Source organism: Nelumbo lutea, chromosome 6 (assembly GCF_056320005.1).
Source record: "Nelumbo lutea isolate HS-2025 chromosome 6, American lotus-T2T, whole genome shotgun sequence".
NCBI classification, from domain to species: domain Eukaryota; kingdom Viridiplantae; phylum Streptophyta; class Magnoliopsida; order Proteales; family Nelumbonaceae; genus Nelumbo; species Nelumbo lutea.
Genome location: NC_142689.1, coordinates 37,040,082 through 37,052,670, shown reverse-complemented (window position 1 = coordinate 37,052,670; position 12,589 = coordinate 37,040,082). Strand labels below are relative to the sequence as shown.

General features: G+C 35.7%; 1 protein-coding gene across 4 annotated transcripts; it reads left to right on the top strand.

Moving 5' to 3' along the window:
- The first annotated feature begins 3,825 nt into the window (after positions 1-3,825).
- LOC148848579 (tetraspanin-10-like) lies at positions 3,826-11,285 on the top strand. Of its 4 annotated transcripts, none has more exons than XM_088952016.1 (12): positions 3,826-4,125; positions 4,379-4,469; positions 5,081-5,193; positions 5,305-5,359; positions 5,475-5,530; positions 7,994-8,041; positions 8,451-8,499; positions 8,597-8,680; positions 8,801-8,868; positions 9,016-9,141; positions 9,233-9,308; positions 10,920-11,285. In XM_088952016.1, exons 2-12 carry the CDS (start codon positions 4,416-4,418, stop codon positions 10,986-10,988), a joined length of 798 nt encoding a protein of 265 aa, XP_088808142.1. In that variant the 5' UTR covers positions 3,826-4,125; positions 4,379-4,415; the 3' UTR covers positions 10,989-11,285. The 4 variants fall into 4 exon arrangements, with proteins under 4 accessions (XP_088808142.1, XP_088808141.1, XP_088808140.1 ...); XM_088952015.1 differs by having other exon boundaries at positions 3,868-4,125; positions 4,214-4,469; XM_088952014.1 differs by having other exon boundaries at positions 3,960-4,120.
- Positions 11,286-12,589: the final 1,304 nt, after the last annotated feature.

The window sequence follows — 12,589 nt, the reverse complement described above, 5'->3', positions numbered from 1 at the left end:
ATGATAGCTACTTCTATACAAAGGCTTCTCTCCAAGAAGGAGCTATGTTGGTGGAAGCAATCAAAGAATGTGGGGTAGTTTCAAGCCAACAGGTGAACTTTGATAAATCAGAAATTTATTTTAGTAAAAAGATGCATCTAAGACTTAAGAGCATTGTGGCTAGATGTCTTTACTTTAAGTTGGTCTCAAAATCCTCAAATTACTTAAGTCTTACCTATTCCTTCTATGCTCTGAAGTATTCTCTAAAAAGATTTAGTTTTTAGTTTCTACAAGTCTGTTTTTTGGCATTAGACTAACCCATCAATATCCTACCATTTCCCACTTGTTTTTTTTTTTTTTTTGTAGATGATAGCTACTTGTTTACAAAGGCTTCTCTCCAAGAAGGAGCTATGTTGGTGGAAGCAATCAAAGAATATGGGGTAGTTTCAGGCCAACAGGTGAACTTTGATAAATCAGAAATTTATTTTAGTAAAAAGATACATCTAAGACTTAAAAGCATTGTGGCTAGAGGTCTTTACTTTAAGTTGGTCTCAAAATCCTCAAATTACTTAGGTCTTACCTATTTCTTCTATCATCTGAAGTGTTCTCTAAAAAGATTTAGTGTTTAGTTTCTATAGGTCTGTTTTCTGGCATTAGACTAACCCATCATTATCCTACCATCTCCCACTTGTTTTTTTATTTTATTTTTTTTGTAGATGATAACTACTTCTTTACAAAGGCTTCTCTCCAAGAAGGATCCGTGTTGGTGGAAGCAATCAAAGAATATGGGGCAGTTTCAGGCTAGTAAGTGAACTTTGATAAATAAAAAATTTATTTTAGTAAAAAGATGAATCTAAGACTTAAAAGCATTGTGGCTAGAGGTCTTCACTTTCATTTGGTCTCAAAACCCTCAAATTACTTAGGTCTTGCCTTAGAGGTTGGTAGCTTGAAGGTAGAGGCTTTTTCTAATGTTGTTGAGAAGGTTCAAGACAAAACACCATCTTGGTTTAGTCTCTTCCTAACCCCTATTGGTAAAGACCCTTCTTAAGGCAGTAATTGCAACTATCCTTGCGTATGTCATGTCCTACATTTGGTTCTAAAGAATATTTGTGATAGGCTTTCAAAACTTCATAGATAGTTCTGGTGGGGCAAGACCCAATCGAGTGGTAATAAAGTGCACTAGCTGAATTTGAATTAAGTTTGGAAGAATAAATTCAATGGATGCTTAGGATTTAGGGACCCTCACTATCATAACTTGGATCTTCTTGCCAAACTTGATTAGAGGATAGCTAATAATGAGGATTCTCTATGGGCTCAACTTATGAAGGCCAAGTATGTCAAAGGAAAGAATTTTGTAAGAGATGATTAGAAAATTTGGATCTTGGAAATGGAGAAGTGTCCTTGCAAGGAGGGAGGTTTTCTAAAAAGGGTTTTGTTGGGGAGTGAATGAGGGGAAGGTGATCCTCATTTGGGAGGACCCATGGATCCCCTCGGTTAAAGGGGATAGAATAATGGGCCCTAGACCTTACCAACATTCTCAGGGGATGGTATCTGATTTTATTGACCATGAGAGCAAAAGATGGAGGGAGAATGTTATTAGAAGTACTATCCCTGATGGTTTTGTAGATCACATTCTTAGCATTTCTTTAGCAGATGGTGGATGGTCAGATAGGTTGTTATGATTTTCTAATAGTAAAGGTGCCTTCTCAGCCAGATCTGCATACTTCCTAGCAAAGGCTTTACAAGAAGGCTTTTGTTCTTATGCAGTGGCTTTGGGTAATAATAAAGTAATGTGGAGTAGAGTTTGGTCCATCTAGGTGGAACCTAAAGTTAAAACCTTTGTGTGGAGAGCTTTGAATGAAGCTATTGTAGTAAATGATGCTAGAGCTAGGTGGGGTTTGGTGAATAGTGCTCTTTGCCCAATTTGCAAGAAAAAAAAGAAGAGTTAGCTATTCGTGTCATCTGTTTATGTGAGCATGCTAGGAACATTTGGCAAAGCATCAATTTTTTCCTCAATTTTGATAATGTGTTAGAAGACCTTCATTTCAGTAACTGGTTCTGTGATTGGACTTCCATATGTTGGCAAAGGAAGGAAACTAGAGAGGTTTCTCTTATATCCTCAATGTTGGTGCTTTGAATAGTGTGGAAATATCATAATAAAATAATTTTTGAAATCTGCTGTGCTGCAAGTATTTTAGCTAATGATATTATGTGATGATAAAGGACCCGATGGAGATGATCTTGATGAGGAAAGACACAACTCCCCCTTTTTTTTTTTTGTTCGGGAAGTTGAATTAGACTGCCTTAGCTTGATATTGAGCGTCAATGCTAGGTCATTGGATGCTAGTGTTGAGGCCTTCTTTTTGTTTAAAGATATTGCAGAATTGATAAAAAAAAAAAACAGGGTCTCAATCTCTTACACTAGGAGATCTAGTAATGGAGTGGCCCGTGCCTTAGCTCGTAAATGTTTAATAGATCAAGGTGTCTTTGTTGGTGACTGCCCAAATTGGCTTCAGCAGCTAGTGCAAGAGGAGAAGAAACACTCAATATCCTAGTCTTTAGTTGACTAGGTTATTTTTTTCTTTTTTTGTTTTTCATACCTGTTTTGTAGTGGCGTGGTGGTTTTTTTTTGCTACTCTGTTGTTTATTTATTTTTTCAATTCTTTGTTTGTTCTGCTTCTTTTTTATCTCTTTTCTGTGCTTTGGCCTTAGTAATGGAAAGTTTTCTAGTTTACTTCAAAAAAAAATTGCATAAATGCATACATATATGTATAATTTTAGAGTGGGATCATTGATTAATCTGAGCTTGATCTAGGCTTGAGCCCAACCCAAGTGCATCAAATTAAAATACGTGCTGGGCTCAGGTTGGGATGATTAGACTTGACCCTAGGCTTGGTCTAGGCTTAGGCCTTAAGCCCAAATCTTAAGGTTGTGCTTGGTTGACTATAAACACGGCCCAACCCACTAGACTTGCACCCCTAGTTGTATGATCTTGTATTAGGGGTGCAAATGGACCAGATCATGGTCTGAATCCGATCCTATTTTTGTAAGATTCGAACCCCCCAGGTTAAATTTTTGGATCAAATAGGATGATCCAAATGAAAATCAGATCGAATTTGGATCACCCCTAACCGATTTGATCCAACCTATATATTATATTGTATTTTTGTAATATATTTATTTATATTGCATCTTGCCATCTTTGTAATTTTTTTATTAAAAAAGGCATGTATATATACATCATGGTTTTCAAAACAAGACTGGACTGGACGATTAGACTGGAAAAACCGGGAATCGGTCACCCTAGAATCGTCTTTTTGGACAAAAATCATTGATTTGGTTAGCAAACCGCTGACCCAGGCAGTCGAACCATTCAAACTGTTCGAACTGTCTAACAGCTTTTGAGAATTTATTATTATTTATTTATTTATTTATTTCTTTTTTCAGAACAAGCTATCTATTCGGTTCGAACAATTAAAACGTTTAACCTAGGAACCGTACCTGAACGATTCATTGTCTGGTTCAATTTTAAAACCCTTGATATGCATGGTGAAAATACTTGTATTTTTTTTGTTTTTTATATAAATTGTTATGCTTTTTCTTTTAATAATTTATTATTTTTTTCAGAAATTAAATTGGATAGCATTAGATTCGGATATCTCCGACATCCTTAACATATTTTCCGTTTGCATTCCTTATCTTGTATCATTGTATGTCATCATCCGGTCATCCCCTCTACCCTACCCTAGAGTGAGAGTGTATTACCCTAAATTGGGGCCTGTATCTTTCTGAAATTTGGGGTGATTCTTGTTTTAAGTGCTTCTTACAAATATTTTATTTATAGTTGGCCTGCCCCACTTAAAATTCTAATTGTAGCTTATATCGATCGTGTTTGCCAAGCATCAAACGACAGCTATTATTGGTGTACCTTGCTGCTTGGTCTACGTTATTATACTTCCACTCTTAAGTCTTTGACTCTTGATTCTTGTCCCCTATTCCTCTCCAGTTTCCAGCTGCTCAAAAACAAATAGCCGTACTACTAATCCTGTATTGAATATCTGGATATAGTGATCAGATTTAGCTGATTATTGACCAGTTTAACTCTTCTGCTTACTTCTGTTTCTCTTCGTTGATTAATGGAGTGAGGTGAGTGGTGAGACTCATGTTATTTGTTTCTTGACTTTTCCTGGAACTTCATCCCCACACAAGTCCTTATCGTTCCTTTTTCTTGCAGTATAAGTGCCACTTCAGAATATTACTACCTTTTAAATTTAAATCATGTACACTGGCAGAAAATCCGACATTGTGCTTTACAATCTTGCACAGAGTTGTCTCTCTCTCCTCTCTGCGTATTCTTGTGTTTTTATTTTTATTTTTTATTTTTAATTTTCTGTGGAAGCTTAAGAGGGAAAAGAAGGAAAGGAAAGAGAGGAAATATGGGTTCCGGAACAAGCACCTTCGTTATCAGATGGATCAACTTCCTCACCATGGTAACCTTTTCTTGTCTTCCCTTTCCTGTTTGTTTTTTTTTTTCTCCCTTTTTGCTTTACTTTTTCCTTTCTCTTCTTCATCTTAAAGTGAAAACTCTGTTGTATTACCTGCTGGAACCTTCCTCAAGCTCCTTCATTTCTTTCTTCTTCTTCGAGTATCGTTTCCAACTATCTCCTTAATGGGTTTTGTTTCTTTTGCCATTTCGTTCTTAGCCTTTTTTTTTTTTTCCAATTATTGTTTTATTTGATTTTCTCTCATTTGCGTTTATTTTAGTGTCTCATGTTAATGCTATCTGCTTCTTTCATTTTATATTTGAGTATTAATTTAGTTTTTTGACATATTGATGGTTTGCTGCGAATATGCAACTGTGTGGCTGTTCTTCATTTTATAGTTTGGTAAAATGAAATGTTTTTCTATCCTTTTTTTGGTTGGATTTTCCCCTCCTTATTCTAGTTCAAGACTTTCCTGTGAGTTACTCTTTATCCCGTTACAAAAAAGAACAAAAAATGCGCTTCTCTTTACGTGCTATTAAAATGAAAATACAGAAAAGCGCATCACAGTCCTTTGATTTTGAGAAGGTTGATGTTCTCTCCATGTGTTTCCTGTGCAGCTAATTGCAGTAGCTGTCATTTGTTTTGGGGTGTGGATGAATACTCACCACGACGGCTGCCGAAAGTCACTCGCTTTCCCTGTTCTAGGTCTTGGCGGCCTCATTCTTCTCATGTAGGCTATCCATCTCTGATTTTCTTTGGAGCACTCCCCTCCCAACAGAGGGGGAAAAACGCATGAACATTTATCTATATTAAAGTGAACAACGCTTTCTTTCCTTTTCAGATCTTTAATTGGGTTTATGGGCGCATTGAAGAATATCTCCATATTGCTCTGGATTGTATCCTTGAATTAGTTTCTTCATCTCTTTTCATTCTAAGCTCCTTACCTTTCATTTCTTTTTTTTTTCTTTTATAATATTTTCTCGGGACTTGACCTTTACTCTGTGCTTCCAGTATCTAGTGATGTTATGCCTGATCTTAGTGGGAATTCTGGTATTCACAGTACTAGCGTAAGTATTGCCAATGCAAAAGCTGTAGTGGTATTCACAGTACTTAATCCAATATCTTCTTCAGTTTCCTGTTTTAAAAGTTATTATTTTGAAAATAGGGATTGAGGTTTCTTTGTATATCCTCTCCTGGAAGTGCAATATGTTATTTTTTAGCAACAAAATTATTTTCTTTCTTTGGCCTAGTAAAGAACTTGATACAAAACTAATTATACAGAATTCTTTTTATATGAAAGATCCAAAAGAAGTTATATTGCTAAAAAAACATCGTTTTTTTTCTCCTTGAAAATGTTTTTGCTCCATTGTAAACCAGATTAGTTAACAAAATAATAAAAAATATTGTTTGAGTTCCTGTTTATAAATCCGAGTTTGTATTACTATGGATGCTCCATGAAATTCTCGAAAGTTCCTTTCTTTGACTCAACAACATTAGAACCACCATGGTAATTAAGGATCTGTAAAAAATGGACTATTTGGTAGAGCTCAATGTTCCATCTTAACTTTTTCCAACCTCCACTCCAAATACCCATTATCTCCCATTAATATAAAAGGTTATTGCCCAATGTTTGTCACAGCTATATGGGGTCTTGGGAGGGGTAGACTGGATACAGCCCTAACCTCTGGCATTTTTTGCACAAAGTGGCTGCTCTCAGACTCGAACCCCTGTTTTCACATTTGCCAGCCCGAGATTTTTCCGCTACACCAAGTAATAACCCCTACTATCTCCCATTAATATAAAATGGCACTTATGTTATATAGCCAAACAGGTTAAGGTCTTTTCTAATATCAGTTTCTTTGCTGGTTTAAATTGAAGATTATTATTTTTTTAATTTACCAAAATTCTGCAATCTTGTATAAGACTTATGTAATTAGAGCTCAGCTTCTGAACTACTTTTCCTTCAAGTTTAATCAATATTTTACTTATATGGAAATGAAGACTTACCCTTACCATTTAACCTTTTTCTGTTTGTTGATCCTTCTATAAAGAGTGTAATCAATAGATCTTCACGGATGAGTTCTATCATATTGAGAAATTAATAAAGAGGATGAAAACCTTCTGTTTTTGTGGTGAAATTCAATCCTTATGGAATATGGAACAATACATTTTGCCATGTTTCAAGATTGTTGACAGAACTTTGTTTTTAATTGTACAATTTGTACTTCTAATGTATAGTTTTTGTACAGCTGACTGTCATTCTCATGGAACAGCTATATTTCTATTGTTTGTATATTGTAACGGTCTTTTCCCTTTTGTACAATAAATTATCTGCTGCCATCCCAATGGAAGGCCAAGTTAAATTGGTCTTCCTCAATGTTGAAATAAAAAGAATCTTCAAGTCCCTGAAACTGTACTTAGATTCAAATCTCTTGTGGATATGGTAATTCCAGGGTCCAGGATGCTATATTGTCTAATTCTGAAACACATATCTTCGTTGTTGCAATTCCATGTTGCTACTTAAGGGACTGTTTGATCACAGCTGAAGTAGCTGAACTGAATGGCTTATTGTTTTGTCTTTTAGTGAATAAGTTATTAAGGAGATTGTGGGCTCCTCTTAATGGCTGAAGATTTCAGCCTCCACCAACAACCCCTAACACTTAAATACATATCTTGTGTACTGTAAGATTTGACTGCGGCAAGATAGTTAAAGATTGTGTGTGTATATATATATATATATTGGACAAAAACTATCAATGATTAGGGCTGCAATTGAATGGGCCCGACCTAGGTCCAGGCTGACCCAGCCTGAGCTTTTGCTAGGGTTTCTTGAATTTTTGGGCTTTGGGTTGGGCCTGAAAGCTTGGGTTTTACCAAAAACTTGGATTGGAATTAGGTTGAGGCCTCGTGTAGCCTGAACCTACCTAACCTTCCATAATATATTTATCCATGTATGTATGCATATTGTGTATTTATGATATGTACTTATGTATATACATTATGTATTTAAACTATTATTTGCCATATCTAGCATATTTACAATATGTACATGATTAACCAGCCTCACTATCATGCACAAACATGTACATGCATATTATATATGTTTCATTTTTTCAACTACATATATGTATGCATGTATTCATAGAATATATGTGCATTATGTAATGGCATTGTACTTTTTTTATTTCTTATTTATAAATTTGATTGTATAACCCACATAAAAGTAAACGTGCAAAAACATGACAAGAAACCTTCCAAACCTGAGCCACCTGCCCAGGCCTGGACAAAACCGAGCCCAGTCTGAGTTGTATTGGGTTTAACTTGGTTGGCTTTGGGTTGGCAAACTTGGGATTTGACCTCAGGTTGGAACAGGCCTGCGCCTGAGGTCTAGATTTTTGAGTTCCCTGGTTGGTCAAGTTGATCCTAAACCTGACCCAACCAGATCAAGTTGTATCACTATCAATGATGCATTTCATTTCAGGGTATGCTGCATGAATAAATGCTAAAATCTGATTCTCTTGTGCTTATAGGTTCATTGTAACAAATAATGGATCTGGTCATTCCAAAGCTGGTATTCGGTAAGAGTACATGCCATTTCATATGACCATAAAGTTAAAGGTTGAGCGTTATAATTCCTTTATAATTAGACTAGAACCCTTGCTGTATTATGTATTCCAACATTATGATGAAGTTCTAGACAAAAAAAGGGGGAAGAATAAATTAATAGTGAAGGGGGCATAGCCTATGTTAAAATAAAAATAAGAAAAAGAAGAAAAGAGATGAGTACCCCCCTCCAGAAAAAGAAAAAGTACAATAAAGACTTGCAACTTAGTAGGTTTGCCATGAGTAATGCCAGACCATGTTTTGAATTGAATACTGTATTCATATTATTCATTGGGTACACATCAGTTATGGGCAAGGCACCATAAATAAATGCAAGGCATTCAGTAATTCGACCAACCTTCTTTTGTCTGATTATCTGTTCAGGTACAAGGAGTATCAACTTCAAGATTACAGTTCTTGGTTTTTGAAAGAAGTAAGACATTTTTCTTGATATTTGCAATCTGAAGAATTGATGCTTGCATACAAAATCTTATCTAGTTTAATATCCTGCATTGTGGTTCTGTATGTAGTTGAATAACACACGGAACTGGGAGCAATTGAAGACCTGTCTTGTGAAATCTGAAGACTGTAATAATCTCTCCAAGAAATATAAGGTCACTGTTCCAATGTGGTTTCTTCTTCCAAGTCTTTTTCTTTTTGTTAACCGTCTCCAATTCAATATCCAACATTAATATGCCTTGTTCCATTTTCACATTTTGGTAACTTCCGTGCAGACTCTTAAACAGTACAAAATGGCAAAACTCACCCCTATTGAGGCTGGTTGTTGTCGACCACCATCTGAGTATGAATCTTGCATATTCCTAAATGCTTGAGTTGGTGTTTAGATAAACTTTCTCCATTAGTTTACCATTTACCATGTTTGTGGTAATGTATGTTTACCACATATGAATGGCAGTGCTCTGGTTGAATTTCTTATTACACTTTTCAGGTGTGGCTACCCTGCTGTAAATGCTTCATATTATGACATGAGTTTTCATCCGGTTAGTTCTAACAATGACTGCAAACTCTACAAAAACTCCCGAGCCATAAGGTGTTACAGTTGTGATTCTTGCAAGTAAGAAGGGGAAAAGGAATTGCGATTTTTTTTTCTTATTTTTGTGTAGTATTTCACTCAATTATGAGTTTTTCTTCCATGATCATTTTAGGGCTGGAGTTGCGCAATACATGAAAACTGAATGGAGAGTGGTTGCGATCTTTAATGTGATTCTGTTTGTTGTCTTGGTAAGGACTTGGTACCTTTTGTTTTTTCATAGAAGTAGAGTCATAAGAAAAAAGTCTTAACAATCCAAAATAAATTATTAACATTTAAAACTTTATAGTTTCAGATGGGTCAAACTGATTTGAGTCCCCTTGCTTAATGACTGGAACTACCATCATGCCATCAATAAATTTCATGTTGAAATGCATTCAACTCGTGGAAAACTGCTGGCTTTAGATTAAGGGTTAGACATGTTATAGGGAGAATAAGAAAGTTAGAGGGTTACAGAATATCCCATCACCTTTTAAAATTGAGTACAGAAACTTATATTTTCTCCATCTAGCTATCATTATTTTAAAAGGTAATGTGTTGTATTATTGCTATCGGAAAGTGAGAATACAATAGCTAGCCCTGTAAAATACTAATACTGTGCATGGGACCGTATCCATTCTGTTAGCAAGATATTAACAAGAAAACAAAACTCCCTGTGTGTGGATAACCAAGAACATAACTTTCCTTTGATTTTTCCCAAAACATCCTGCTCACTGGTACTTCTTTGCTCAAGGATCTGGACATTTCTCTCAGCCCAAACACACCCAAAATCCACTGCAGGCAACAAATCTCAGACCATCTTTCGCCTCCTAGTTAATCTCCCAAGCTACCAGCTTAGCAGGAATGACTTTATATCTTTACTGTTTTCTCCATGTATCATGATCTTCTCATCGGGATGACATGGTGATCTAGGATTATCCAAAACAACTTGTAACTGCTTTAAGCCATGGCAAACGCATAGGGACATTCAAATAAGACATAATTCCCATATTACATTGACATCTATCACTAAAATGGTTTTAAGTTATAACTTCATCGAAACACATTGTATTTGTAAAAGACTTGGTCTTGACTCTTGATGGATAGGTAACATATAATGATGATAAAATCATATTAAATGGACCAGGTTTTGACACCTGAAAATTTTACTAAAAGAAAAAATGCCGAAATTGCATCTTCAATTTTTCAAAATTTCTAAAAATTCTATAATAAGACTCTACAGACTATCTTTTCCTTTTAAGATGATTAGTCCTATTCCTAAAACACAGATAAATCGGAAAACGGCTACTAAAAGACTCGACATTGATTAAAATAAAAAACATCCAAAAAATATGAAATTGCCACCAGTTGAAGAATTGGAAAAAATTGATTTTTTTTCTTCATGGTTTCTTTCCTTTTCTTTTATACTGCATTACATGGTAACAAGTGTCCATTCATATGTTCAGTTTTGTCAGACCCAGACTAGAATTGTTGGTTAAACTGTCAAGTCTGTGACCTAGTCCCAAAACTAGTTTCTGAAATCATGCTACCAGATGCTAACTTTACCATTATAACCCCAACACTTGCCATGGCCTAACGTCAATACACAACCATCCTATAACTTCTTGTAGAATTGTATCATCCTGTCTTCGTTATTTTTCATAATATTCACATTTTTTCTTTGAGTCGGTCAAGCAATCAGTCCAAACAGTTAAACCGTTAAGACTTGTGATCCTCCAGTCTCGGCAATTGAATTGCCAATACATGGTTTCTCTTGACTTGTAGTATTGATCACTGACATTTCTTTTGTTCCATGTTATTAGTCAATGATCTACTTTGTGGGATGCTGTGCAAGAAGAAATGCTGCCAGGAGTCGTTCGTCCAAAGTTTGAAAAGAACTGCTCTCCCAATACGTCACTCGCGAGGAAATTAAGACTCATTTCCCAATATTCATGGATTAGTCCATGCATTGACAAAGATGAAGGTAACGGGTAATGAGAAATGTACAATGTTGGCATTCCTTTGGGTCTGCAGTTGTGGATTTTTTTTTTCCCTACAGGCAGTGAAAGCATAGCATGCATTCTGAGTTTGTTGCTTTCATATTAGGGTGTTGTCATCATCCAAAGCCTTATCTCAATTTCATGGGGTTGGTTACATGAATCCTATTTCGCCATTTCATTCTGTTCAAAGCCATATTCATTGTAGGGTGTGTGCAATGATGGGAATATTAATCCATCAATGGACCTAGAAAGTGCAGCTCCTGTGGTTCTGTGTCAAATTATACCGATTTTAAGAATTAATCAACCCTAAAAAGCTGGAATAAAATGATGCACATACTGGGCTGGGCAATGGCCAACCTATCACAAGTGAACATATACATGAAATCCACATCTTATGTGTAAGGAACACTAAGATATTCACTTGTACTATCTTGCCCAGCCAAGGTTCAAAATATCGATATGCCAGTAGGGACGTATTGGGATAATCGATATCTTGTTTTTTTTTATTTTTTTTATTTTATTTTTCCGAAACTGGTTAGGGGAGCTGGTTTAGAGCTCTTCCACCCCCTGAATCGATCAGACCCCCGATACATCCACTGTAGGGACGTATCAGAAGGGTCCCGGAATGATACGGGCTGATACGTGTTGATACTTTGAACCTTGTGCTCAGCCCAGTGTTTGTCTCCTGCCAATTTGGATTTGGACTCCTGAAACCACACCCAATCCAAAAACTAACCTCTATAGCTGATCTGATTCATGTTAGACCTCGTAATATCCACATCTTACAGACTTTAGTTGTTCTGGTCCAGGGGTGCTCATGGCTTGGTTAAAAACCAAACCGGTATCACCTATTTTCCATTACTTACAACCGAAACTGAACCGAAATAAGTGGTTAATTCTAGTTGGTTCACTGGTTAACTGCTCTTTGGTTTTTCAATTTTTTTTTTTATATTGTAATTTTCATTAAAAAAATCTTCCAAAAACAACCAATCCACCATTAAACGATTATCCTGGATCAAGAATACAAGATAGCCTATACATCTAATGTCTATATCCATTAACCAATCAACCTGTACATCCATATCCCCTTCCAAAAATAGCAAAAACAATCTAACCTGTACATCCATGTCCCCTTCCAAAAATAGCAAAAACAATCTAACCTGTACATCCATTTCCCCTTCCAAAACAGCGAAAACAATTAATCTGTACATCCATTAACTAATCCAGCCAAAACCAATAAATCTATCCGTTAACGATCATTAACCATCATTAACTATTAAACAATCAACCTGAATCAAGATAATTTCTACATCTATCATAAAAAAGAAAAAAAAAATCAACCTATACATCTAATAAGCAATATCCACCCAAAACCAATGAACTTGCAAATCTGTTAAGGAATTAACCAATCCATTAACCATTAAACAATCAATCTATACATGATACATCTATTATTGAAAAAACCAACCTTTACATCTACTCTCTCTCTCTCT

Coding starts and splice junctions, on each gene's coding strand:
- LOC148848579 (XM_088952014.1), top strand. Junction 5,194..5,304: donor GGCGGCCTCATTCTTCTCAT/GTAGGCTATCCA, acceptor TTTCCTTTTCAG/ATCTTTAATTGGGTTTATGG. Junction 8,042..8,450: donor CATTCCAAAGCTGGTATTCG/GTAAGAGTACAT, acceptor TTATCTGTTCAG/GTACAAGGAGTATCAACTTC.